Source organism: Nanorana parkeri, unplaced genomic scaffold (genome assembly GCF_000935625.1).
Source record: "Nanorana parkeri isolate BGI_ZX_2015 unplaced genomic scaffold, ASM93562v1 scaffold1308, whole genome shotgun sequence".
NCBI lineage: Eukaryota > Metazoa > Chordata > Amphibia > Anura > Dicroglossidae > Nanorana > Nanorana parkeri.
Window position 1 is genome coordinate 342,960 of NW_017307576.1, and position 13,530 is coordinate 356,489.

The 13,530-nt window shown below is 37.8% G+C and overlaps 1 protein-coding gene across 1 annotated transcript in view; it reads left to right on the top strand.

Moving 5' to 3' along the window:
* Positions 1 to 13,530, top strand: part of CADM2 (cell adhesion molecule 2) — a gene marked incomplete at its 3' end in the record, with an annotated part of 290,844 nt that overhangs the window by 173,333 nt on the left and 103,981 nt on the right. The window contains exons 3-4 of the mRNA XM_018569231.1: positions 4,620 to 4,772; positions 9,690 to 9,827. Of these exons, the coding sequence (XP_018424733.1) occupies positions 4,620 to 4,772; positions 9,690 to 9,827 (291 nt within the window). The remainder of the gene's footprint in view (positions 1 to 4,619; positions 4,773 to 9,689; positions 9,828 to 13,530) is intronic.

Below are 13,530 nucleotides of genomic sequence, written 5' to 3' on the forward strand. Positions count from 1 at the left end.
CTATATATATATATATTGCAAATTAATGTATTCCCTGTAATTGAATTATAAAAAGAACATTATAGGATTTAATATGTCAAGAAGGTAGAGTTAAGTTTTCATTTTTGTGGATAATCATTTTCACTTCATACATCATTGTTGTCAATAACGGATTCATTTTTTCTATGCTTTTTTAATAATAGAAGCTGACATATTGAGATTATATTCCTTATTATCATTTATAAATTCTACCTTTATGCTGTCATATAATATAAAGAAAAATGAAAGGTCAAGCAGTTGGGTCTTCTATTCATCTTCCTGTCTCTGCAGCTATTAAAAAAAGCTAAAATGATTGTCAAGAAAGTAAAAAAAAAAATCATTAATAAAATATAGATTAAACAGAAGGGAAGAAAATCTATATGTATTATTCAAATGGTATACTTGGTAGTAACATAATTACAGTATATACTGTACATACATATCCATGTGTATATCAATAAAATATTTTTTTTAACTTTGATTTTAAATTTGTTTGCTTGGACACTAGTGGGTAGTGAGCAGTGTGAGGAAACATTATTTTTTCATAACATATCATTAGGAAATTATGTTTTTTGTGTGCTAATAATGATTTTTGTACATGTTGTATTAAAAATATCGGTTTGATTAATATTTGCACAACTGTCACAGGATCTACAAAATCTGTAGCACCATCTTTTTATTCTACCGGTACTGTCATTTCAGAAAATGTATAGTTTGGTTTTTTTTTTACAAACTCTGAAAGCTACAGCTGTAAAATGTAAAATAAAAAAGTGAAAATTTGCAAAATGTGCTGGCCAGGTATGGTTAAAAGGGGAGTGCGGGGCACTTTCTGTTCTGTGTACCTTTGTAACTGTTTTTGTGGCAGCACTAGAAGATTTGCATTTGGGTGAGTTCGTTGTAACATGCTCAACACAACACTCACTGTAACCCTCTCCCACCAGTCTAATTGTAATTGCATGGGACTCTCAGTTCTGCTTTGCAGAGTGTGCTTTGTCCTAGAGTGTCCCTAAAGGACCTAAAAACTATTATACACATATAAATATCCCAATCTGAACATATATTGTATAATAACACAATATAAATAGTACTCCGTGTATATAGTGCAAAACCTTAATCCAGTAGTGGTGGTAAAATAACTATTAAATAACCACAGTGTAAAAAATATTATTTCACTCTTGTGTCATCATGGTAGTGAAAAATTATTCCTAGATAATATCACAAATTGTGAATGGCTCATTTGCCAGTAAAATATATAAACCGTAAAATGTCTGAATTTTGAAACAGTCCCAATAGGTGAAAAATCAGTGATGTACTTCCGAGTGAGTCCGATGAAGACTTCAAACAAATATTTCAAAAATAATAACTCAATAGATAAATTCTTATCCCTAAGGGGCGGGTCTATTCTAACTGATACCACGACAAACCAGGAAGTAGCAGGCGATTGAGATGCTACATTACACCGGCCGGTTTCTCGATTTTAAACTGTAAGTTTTTCTATGTTTTTTAAAATAAACGTTTATGCCTACCACACCATGAGGAGGTTTCTTTTATAATTATATAAATCCATAAACGGACGGAACACTGCCGAAAGAGACATCTGAGATGTGGACCCCCTGATCTGATATCGCTGCATTATCACCTCAGCAGTGGGGTGAGTGCACACCCGAAAGGGGGCAATTCGGAGACACTTGTAACACGTTGGTGTGGGAAGAATTTATCTATTGAGTTATTATTTTTTAAATATTTGTTTGAAGTCTTCATCGGACTCACTCGGAAGTACATCACTGATTTTTCACCTATTGGGACTGTTTCAAAATCAGACATTTTACGGTTTATATATTTTACTGGCAAATGAGCCATTCACAATTTGTGATATTATCTAGGAATCATTTTTCACTACCATGATGACACAAGAGTGAAATAATATTTTTTACACTGTGGTTATTTAATAGTTATTTTACCACCACTACTGGATTAAGGTTTTGCACTATATACACGAGTACTATTTATATTGTGTTAATTATATAATATATGTTCAGATTGCGATATTTATATATTTAAATATTCAATTTATTATCACCTTTAGCGCTGCACAATTTACACTTCATCCATTTTTTACCCTAGGGTTTACAGTGCAGCAGCTTTTATATCAGACCTACCCATAAGCGCAGATTTTACATTTTCTATATTATACACATAACCTGAGAAAACAGTGTTTGACCCCTACCGTCTCTGATCTACTTATTGGCCCATTACTGTAATGGGCTGCTTCACCAAGCAAAGGGGAATCACAGGAGGTGAAGGGGTAAGCAATAGTTCCTTAGGTGAAGTTGGGGCTTTCATAATTGAGCACTTATAGTTTTGGGGCTTCTGGGTCCTCTAGTACAAAACTGAATATGTCTGAACTTGCCTAGAGGTGCCTGCTTTTGACAGGACATAGTTTTGTGCTCTAGGGCAAAGTTAAATGTGTATGTCAGGTAGCTAAAGATAACTACTCTGGAAGCTCAGGCTTAATCTTGTACTTGTAAAATAACCCAAACTTAAAGTAAATGTCAATGTAAATGCATTATAAACTTGTTGTATTCGGGTTATGTGCAAAATCTATGCACCATACAACTAATCTGATTTTTACAATAACCTGGTAACTGAGACTCCTGATAAACAATTTGACACTTGTCATTGTTTGGGTGAAGTACACTATTTGCATCTCCTAAGCATCTATTACATTGTACCTGAACAAAATAAAGGGCACAGGCTGAATGCAATGTTCAATGGCCTTAATGTATTTTAATTAATTAATTCATTCCTCCATTCCAGATACACATTTTTTGTTTAAGAGGCCTATAAATTTTCTCAATGAGATGTGAATGCTGCAAATTAGAACAAGTGAACTGTACACTAATTATGTTTATTACTGGTCTACTTTATGTTGTAGATTTGATTTCAGACTTTGATTCAAGTATGTTATTCCTATTAATACCAATGAATTTCTGCTAAGCGTGACTGGCTGTGGGATGTTGTAGGTAATTCCCTGGTGTTCTATGCATTGATGATTGAGGTCTTTTTCTTAATAAGATGTTGGATAGTAAACGTTTCAAGAAATTACCTTTTTACATGCATTGCAGATAAGCTGTTAACCCATAACTTCCAATCACTTAATCCACATTAGGGCAGAGTGATAAAAATTATTTCAGTGGTTGAAATTATGTCCAGCCATCTCTTGTCAATAGTAATCAACACAAATTGTTGAAAGAAATTGTTGCTAGTAACCTGTTTCCTCTATTCAGCATATATTATCAGGCTTCAGTCTCAATGTTCATTTTCAATTCAAATATTTTTTATTTATAAGAGTGTTTTGGTAAATTAATAAAAAAAAGAACAACACATACATTTGAAAATGTAGCTAATATTAACATTATCTCCTTGAACATCAGACAGGCGTTATTTGCATTAATCCCTTGTTTAGTCCTATGTTCAACTCAACTTGATAAAATCAGTTAATTTGATTGCTTTTAAATTAGCCACAAATTTCAACATTCTTGGCACGACTGTTTTTTTTTGTAGCAGAAGCGAAGGATAATCAGTACAAGTAAACACTCATAATGGCTGCCTAAGTGGTCAGACTCTTTGGACTCTTTGCCCAGTTTGTTGAATGAGGATTGGGATGAAGAGTACAAAAAATATTCAGACTTTAAAATGAAAAAATCCTCCTCTTAAAGATATTGTGATCTATATTAGGCATAATGGACAGTTTCAATCAGGTCAAGATCACTAGAGAAAACCTTTGTTTTCTGTATACTGCAAGGTTTCATTTGCTTTTAGCACCTCCTGCATCTGTGAGTGCTCACAGTGATAGGTTCACATGATATAGGAAATGTCCTTTTAGATGGCAGTCCCTTTTCCTGTGCCCACTGCCTCACAGATTTTGTTGATAACAGTGACATGGTATTTCCTTAATGTCCTGATCCAAGATATTTATCTCAGCATTTCCTCCAAATGTAGCACTATTTTACATTCTCTGCGACTACTGGGGTGTTGTGGCGCCACCTGTGTGGTATTAAGCAGCAGAGTCTTCTATAAATCTGTGTGAACAGGACAGGATCTTTAATAAACGCTAGTGCCTCCACTCAATCAGGGCTTGTAAATAACAAGTGAAATTCCAATTAAAAATGTGTCATCCACTATAGACAGTAATCTACACGGTATTGTATTTGAAAGTCCATATATTTAAGAAGTCACATTCAGATAACCATCAAACTTAAGATACTTTCCAAACAGGAGCATTAAATAATTAACAGTCTTTATGCATCAGAATGAGCCTGATGAAGGGGACCCTGTGTGGGCCTGAGAGCACTTGTTTTTGAATGGCATTGTTCCTTCAATAAATGGACTTTTGCTAATTTTACTTTGAATACTGGTGTGCTGGTGTCATTCTTTGGATATTTCAGTTTGTTGATGATGACATCCGTGGTCACCCACCTGTTTATCAGGTTACTACTTATGCAAGGAGTGCAGCAAGATATCTCTATATTATAGTTCACACATAGGACTTATTAATTACATAAGCAAAAATTAGACTAATAATGTCATATTTTCTTCAGCTCTAAGGGACAACAGAATTGAACTTATCCGAGCTTCCTGGCATGAACTGAGTATCAGCATCAGTGAAGTCTCTTTGTCAGATGAAGGCCTGTATACTTGCTCCTTATTTACGATGCCTGTCAAAACATCCAAGGCTTACCTAACAGTTCTGGGTGAGTACATTTTCTTGCTATCTTATTAAGTCCAAAAACCAATGCATGCATTTTATAATTGCATTTTGATGTCAGATAGATTCAGTATTCATAAAAAGGGCACATTTGTAAAGAAATGTCAAATTATCCATAGACTAGAACAAAATCTCAAAAATAATTTATAATTGTTTCACACCTGTCGTTAAATATGTGCCATTGATTTTGTATTTTGCATAGTTCAATGGTTACTAAAAAGTTGATAACATAAAAAAACTATACTGAAAAGATCATATACTGTAGGTTGCCATTGCTGACCTTTTTTTAAATGCTAGTTGCCAGGAGGTCATGCTAATCCAGCAGCCTTAACATTCTCTGAGTCACTGACTTGGAGCCTGTATGCAGATCGGGAGATCAAATTTTAATCTAACTTCACATATTTCATGCTTGTAACTCTGAACGTATTGCAGTAAGCAGCTAGGTAGCTAACATTTTTAGTAGGTTCTGTAAAGTATAGGCAATGGTCACACAGGAGCTAGCACTGGAACCTTGATACTTCTATCAAATTCCTTTCTGTATTGTATTATTTAGCTCTCCATTACTTCTAAAAAAGTTGTTTTTTACAATCCAAAAGCATACAAGAAAGTCCATTACCCCAATTCTCCACAGTATTTTTATATTGACATTTCAAGCTAAGCTCCTTTCAGGTAAAGAAACTGATATACATTGTTCAGCATTTTTTGTACTAAGCACTACAGAATATCATATTACCATATAAATAAACTAGAAATTATGTACAGCTAACAGAACAACAAGGATTAAGTTTCTCCCAATGACCCAGCTGGAAAACATCTAAGGGTCTATTCACTAAGCTGCCGAAGAATCTAGCCTTAGCTTCGGCTGATCCTTCGGCTAGATGTGGCCCCAGGACCGCTGCTGTAAGGGCTATTCACTATAGCCCTATAGTTCCTGAAGTCGGACGTGCGGCTCAGTCGAGCCAAAGGCATATGCTTCGGCTCGACTGAGCCGAGGTGAAAGCCGAAGCTAGCTCCGGCCACTTGCACAAACAGATCAGTGACCCTGGTTACCAGGTAACCAGGGACACTGATCTCCAGGCAGCCCAACTCTCCCGGGCGCTCCGGGAGTCTCCCACTATTAGATAGTGGCTCCCGGCCGCCCGGGAGATAAACAATTTCTCCCAGAAAGGTTTACTCTGCTCGATCGAGCAGAGTAAACCTTTCCCTGCTCTGTTTTTTTTTCTTCTGACATCGGAGCCGTTGGCTGCCGTCAGAATAAAAAAAATCACCATAGGAATGCATAGCTGTATTCCTATTGGCTATTTCAATTTGCAATAGCCAATAACAAACTAGCTATTGCACCCGCCCACTGCTACTGTCATTCAGCAGAGGGGACCTGAAGTTCTCAATCAGGTCCCCTCTAATGATTGACAGCAGCAGAGGGTGGGTGCAATAGCTAGTTTGCTATTGGCTATTGCAAATTGAAATAGCCAATCAAAATCTAGCTATGCATTCCTATGGTGATTTTTTTTAAATCTGACAGCAGCAGAACCGCCCGGCCAATAGAAAACAGTTGGGCGGAGCTAGCTGTCACTGCTAGCTCCGCACAATCATCTTCTATTTTATTTGTTACTACTTTTTAAACTATTTTTCTTTTCTGCTCGGTCCCACAGAGGTACCGAGCAGAACAACTGATTTGAATGCTGCTCGGCGGCATTCAGCTATTCACTCACTGCTGTTCGGCATCTATGAGAATAGGCCGCACAGCAGCGAGTAGCCTGCCGGAGGTTCGGCTTAGCCAATTCAGATGTTGGATCGGCTACATTAAAAATAAGACACTATATAAATAATACTTATTTATAGTATAGGCACTGAATAGTTTCTTGAAACTTTTTTCCTCTATTTCTTTCTAGTTTCTCTTTATATTTTGTCCAATTGTCCCTAAGGGACTTGGTTTTGGCCACATCCTAACTTAAACCTTTCAACTATATATTTTCAAGGACATGGTGGCCATAAAACTCTAAAATTAAGGGAAGTTTTATAGCTGCTTACTTTTTTCTTGGCTTAGTGTTTTTCTTGGTATCTGTCATTTCTGCCGTCCACTATTAGTTTTTGTTGTTTTATTGGGAGCACTTTGCCATTTATACTTTATTCCCTAAATGATCTCTCCTTTTTTCCTCTGAGGGTTTCAGTGACACTAAAAATGAAAGATTCATCGAGAAAGCCACGAAATAACACTTAAACTCAACACTCTATGAGATTCATTGAATGTCAGCAGCTGAATCAGATGAAATTGCCATAGTTTATTGCAAACACGCCTATGTTCCTAACCTGTTATATAATTTTAGAGATTGATTTTTTTCTGTCCCTGAACTTCAGTTATTTTAGAATACCAGGCTCTTTCACTTAATAGGACTAATGCTGGATGCCAGTCATATTAAAGTTAATCCAGCTAGAGAATTGGTTTTGTGCATAGCATGTGAAAGCTGTTTTTTCTTTAAGCCCCACTGAGACTATTTTACAAAAAGAATCTTTACAAGTTTGCCATTAAGGACAAAAACTACCCATTCTAAGCTCAGTATTTTAGGATAATAACTTCCTCAGCTTAAAGCTTTTCCATGGAGACCCATCTTTGGAGCCAAAGTATAAATGTCTAGCTAAATCCTCCATATGAACTGACGGGGTGGCATATTAAAAAATATTGCAAAAGGGAAAATATTTCCATATACAAACTGCTTAGGATTTAAATTTGTGATTATTACATTGATTTAGATTTTTCCAATTTCTTAGCCAGCCACAGTGTCAGTAAATGTGCTTACCATTGTACCTGGCTTATTATATTCTTTTGTTGATGTAACTAATAAAACCATTTAAAATGTAATTTGTTTAATGCATAGCTCTGGGAAAACAGCTAAAAAGACAACTTAATTAATAAATTGTGAATTGAGTTGAAGTACGCACAAATACCCAATCATGGCAAGTCAATATAAAAATATGACTTATCTTGCATATAATGTCTAGTAAATCAGGCCCATCGTCCAGAGAGCAGGCAGGTGACACAGGTACAAGTTGGAAAATCTTTTGGATAAAAAAATAGTTCATAAATTCTATATGTATTTCAATTGTGTACTTAACTGTATTCCCGGAATCACATTTTCAGATCAAATTTATGATCAATGATGATGATAGCATGTACAGACTAAAAAAAGTTAAACTCCCCTTGTGCAACTACAAGGGTTGTGACTTGTGTCAGTAAAATGTTAACGTAAGGGAAAAAACATAAAGGTGACATGTTTCTGTGAATGAATTTATAGATAATAGATAATATAGGTCAAACTGATATAGATGACTGACAGTCACCGCTCACTGTAAGGAGACGATTGGGAAGTGAGCGGATCGCTGCATGTTTCTGCTCACTTCCTGATCAATAGAGCCGACCTGTGACAGCTTCTTTGTCACAGGTCGGCTCTAACTATGAGGATGAGTGGAAATCACTCACCTCATAGTTCTCCTTTAACTTGCAGCATTGTCCATAAAATGTACAGTATATTCAGAAAGGGTTTAAACAACTTTTCATAGCCACTGCCTGTTTAATCAATGAGAATTTTTATTTTCCAGTTCTCAGACAGCTACCTATGGAAGGATGTGGTGTAAGAACAACACTTTGGGAGGTTCCAAGTATCAGAGAGTTTTTTTAATCTTTAGTATTGTCTTCACTGGACTTGGATTAAGGCCTAATAGGACAAAATAGTTCTGGAACCCATAAAAAATAGTTTCTCAACTGGATCAGTTGTTTTTTTATATCCTATCCTTTTCTTTTTTGTTTGTTTTCTGTTTGTTAAATTCAGCAAATAAATACATTGTGCATTAGGAATTGGCAGAAAAATGTTATGCTGAAGTTTATTTGCTTCAAATGTTGTGCTAATTCTTTTCACTAAAAAGATCAAAGAGACCACTAAGAAGAACAACAAGCGATAAAATATGGATAGGGTTGCCTGAATATTTTTAGAACAATAATTAATTATATTACACTCACATATATTATAAAAAGAATACATTTTTAATTCATATTACCACTGTTTAGGCTGAATTTTTATATAATTGGTAATGTTATATAAATATAACTATTGAAACTGTCACAATATCCGGAAATCCGTGCCGGATTTTCGATATGCTCCCTGTTTCTGGGCTGTCAGCCTATGGTGTCTCACAAGGCTGCAGCCAATCTGCTCTCCTTCTCCCCTATTTAGGACAATACCATATGTATATATTTTATTTTCTATTGTTGGTGTAATATTAATTTATTTTACTTATTCTTGTAGCTTTTTTTCCAATGTAAAGTGATATTAAACCTTATTATTATTTTTATTACTAGGAGACTACATTTATATAGAAATTGTTTCGTTTTTTAAAAATTCTTCAGAGCCTTGTTTTTTAGTGGGTCCCCACAGTGCTTTCCCCTGCCCCCCGCATTGGGTGCCTCCATCAGCTAAGTGGCTGCTGTAGGGGCACACGCGCATGCTCGTTCACAGCCATGCCTGCAGTGGCTGTGTGCATCCATAGACACACACAACCCTGTGGCAGGCCACACCCCTCCTCCCCACCTAACATACTTTAATGTTCTTATCCCAGTCTTACACAGTTTTACAGGGCTCATTTTGGGTGAGAGCAAGGTAAGGCAGTGTTTTTAAATTTTTAAGAGAAAACGAATGCAGCGAAAGGAATAATATACAAACACCATGTAAATATAATCTTTGATGAAAATGAGACCTAGGACCCTAAAATGGCAAAGCAAAACTGCCACGTACTTAGGCAGCCCTACCATCCTCTTGGAGTTATACACGTATATATTTAGTTTAAATGAAAATGATGTGAATAGATACACATATATGTTCATTATGTGTTTTCCTTTGTGTCTTTTTAGGTGTTCCTGAAAAGCCCCACATCACTGGATTTACATCACCGGTTATGGAGGGGGACATAATTCAGCTGACTTGTAAAACATCTGGTAGTAAACCAGCTGCTGATATAAGATGGTTTAAAGGTGACCAAGAAATCACAGGTAAAAATAAATCCAAACGCTGGACTGTCAATTGATAGTCTGATTTCAAAACGCCTACTATAATATGTGACTAATTAACTGGTCATTTTGGTACACGTTCTGTGTTACACAAAACTGTAAATAATAGTATCACATAGTGCATACTAAAAGTATTTCAAGCATTATTATCAGTTGTGATAATAATTGCTGTGATAATAATGCTTGATACGTCAAGGAGAAAGGTTTAAGGCATTTTTAAAACCTGGAATTTTTGAGGGAAGTGTTATCAAGGCATAACATTTTTTCCTTTGTGTTTTTAACACCCAACTCAAAAAGCTAGTAAACTATACCTAACACAAAACTTCCATCTGTGTCTCATTAGGGAGATTTCATTTCCCTTCCTGTCTTGTAGACTCAACCGGAAATTAGAGAATATCTTTTCAATGTGAGGGAAAACCCCTATCATGCAGGCAACAAGTATGCCCATTGGAAGATGCCCCCTCTACTCCTGTTCCTGTGGCAACTACAGCAATATTTGTAATTAACCCCCTTTTATTCCTGCTGATATTGGTGATTGGACAATTAGACATATGGAATCTCCTGGAACGGAGACACAGACTACAAAAAAAATCTGAATGTGGTTCTATCCCATCACCACCCTACCTAATCTAAAAAAAAAGTTTTGTCTTTAATTATACTTAACTCTCAGTCTACAGTGACATTTACTTTATAGAGGTGCTCTTAAATTTTAATAAAATGCATCAAAATATTTAGAGAATAAAATGGATATAAAACATATTGTAACGATCGGCTGGCTTATACCGAGGGATCTCAGCTGCGGAGAGTAGCTTGATACCTGAATTAGATTTGGCTCAGCCCAAGGGTTCACTTTCACACTCTGTATGGTTTGGAGTGATGGTGGAACCCTCTAAAACATCATATGCCAATCTCAGGATACCCGAAGGTAATTCAGAATTAGGAAGAGTTTTTATCCCCTACAGAAGGGAGTGGACATGAGCTATCACTTTAGTTTAGGCGTGAGGTTAGTCAATAATGCACTGGAAAAGGATCAGACTATGAGCTATCACTTTAGGTTAGGAGTAAGGTTAGTCAATAATGCACTGGAGAAGGATCAGACTATGAGCTGGAATCTTGCAGTACCTCTAACTCGCCACATACAGTTAAGCAGTCTAGAATGGCAGTGTAATGTGCACAGTCACTTTAAACCCCCAGATGACACATTCTATGATAGATTGAATCAGGCAGGGTTACTTGCGATTAGAAGAGGTGACTCCCACTGGATGTTCCCAGTCAGCTGCACAGCGAGTGCCAGGAATCAATCAGTGAACCAGGCATGGCAGAGTGTCCAGCATGAGAGAGGTAACTTCCTGAATTGTTCCGTGGTTTCAGTCCTTGAGGGGGAAGGTCCTTGTACTGGGGTTCGCTTGCGAGTTGCAATGGCCCGACGCTAGTAATACTAGAACGCCGAGGTAGTGCAACTCGTGTTGTTTTAAGGGAAGCAGACTGATACGGTGGGCGGAGTCACGAGCGCCGGCCGCGTCTCCTAGTGACGTCATGCTGCTGCATCGAGAGGCCGGCCCGCGGCCCAAAACGGTGTATACGAGAGATCCCGTTACACATATAATGATTTAATACATAGGGTTATATTCACTCACCTGCCGTAGGCAGCCGAGTGAACGAGCGACCTGAAGCAAAGTGAGCCGTACGCTGTTCGGTTATTCACTTCAGGCTGGTACGGCTGATTTCAGCAGTATATCGGCTGAAATCAGTCGTACATCGGGTGGCTTCGGGTCGGCCGAACATGCTCGGCATGTTCGGCCGACCCGAAGTGCAGAAGGGTCGGCTAAGCCGAACTTCCGGCAGGCTACTCACTGCTCTTCGGTCTGCGGAACAGAAAAATTGTTAAAAAGTACAAAAAAATAAATAGAAAACGATTGTGCGGAGCTAGCAGTGACAGCTAGCTCCGCCCAACTGTTTTCTATTGGCCAGCGGTTCTGCTGCCATCCAAAAAAAAATAAAATTTCGCCATAGGAATGCATTGCTAGATTCCTATTGGCTATTTCAATTTGCAATAGCCAATAGGAATCTAGTAATGCCTTCCTATGGTGAATTTTTTTTCTCTTCCTATTCTGACAAAAGCTAATGGCTGCATGTCAGAATAAAAAAAAAAAAAAAAGAAAAAGCAGTGTTTCTCTCCTGGGCGGCCGGGAGCAGGAGGTTCCCAGAGCGCCAGGGAGAAAAGTAAAAAGTTGGAATTTTTTTTAAGTACAAACAAATGTTCACAAATGTAAATAAATAATAACTTTTTCCAAAATAAATAAAGATTTAACAAAAAAATGAAAATAAAGATTATTTTAAAAAATAAATAAATAAAGATAATTGAAAAAAGAAAAAAAATGAAAAATTAAAGAAACAATTGGGCATAGCTAGCAGTGACAGCTAGCTCTCCCCAACTGTTTCCTATTGGCCAGGACCTGCTAGAGTCTTCTAGCAGGTCACGGCCAATGAATAACAACAGGGCGCCAAGTTGTCATTCTTTAATGACAGTTCAGCATCCCCAGGTTACCTGGGGATGCTGATCTGTCATTGCAACTGGGCGGGGCCAGCCATGAGATCACAGCTGGCTCCACCCAGCTGCCAGTTGTAAAGCTTTCGCCTGCTAATGGCCGGCAGTTCGGCCCGCTTCGGGTTTCACTTCAGCACATGGCCGGCAGTTCGGCCAGCAGTTCGGCCGGCAGTTTGGCCCGTTTCGGGTTTCACTTCAGCACAGTTGAGCCGAAGCATATGCCTTGGGCTCGACTAAGCCACTCGGCCAGCTTTGGGAGCTTCGGGAGCCCGTACCGCAGCCCTTCAGTTCTACTGAACCGAAGGGCTCCGGCGGCCGAAACTAGCTGACAGATCAGCCGCAGCTACGGCCGATCCTTCAGCTAGCTTTGTGAATAATCCTCTTTATCTTTTGTTAAACTTCACCAGGGAATACAGAACATGATCATGGCACTATTAATCTTTGGTTGGGGAATGAGGGGGGAGCAAGGCAGGCATCGGTTTTATCCAGGGTGTTGAGAGAATTTTGTGGAGATGTCTTCCCGGTATTCCCCGCTTACATTACTGACTGCAATACCATATTATGCTAGAAGGAATGGTGCATTGCCTTTGCTCTGTATACAAACAACTTGATCTGCTTCTCTACATGGGGGGGAAGGGGGGGGGGCGATGTATCTGCTCTCCAACACCCTTTCAAAGACACAGACTGTATCACATCTACATTACACTAGAAAAAGGTCCAACCCCCATGGACCTTAAGATTCCAGCAAATGTATTTACAGTAGAACTGGAGCCAAACTGTTCTACTCTTTATGATGGATAGAAAGGCCAAGATCACATGCATGTAGACAGTAAGTTGTTGCACATAGACGTGAGGAGATCAGCAGCACTACAGCTTAACTAAATCCTGTTTGAAATTAACAAAACCTAGGTAAAAATGCTTCTTGTATAAAGCAATCCCAAACAGTGCTTCCTAGAGTTCTTCTTTAGGTGTGTTATTAACTATTCATTCTATCACAGGAGCTGAACTAACTTGTAGCTATGTCACGAAAAATGTTAGATATTAATAATCTTAGTTTGAAATTTATTTTCTCCAAAGCTTCTAAGGATGTGTCCTGTTTTTTACATGATTGCATTTGGTTGAGGATGAATATAATTT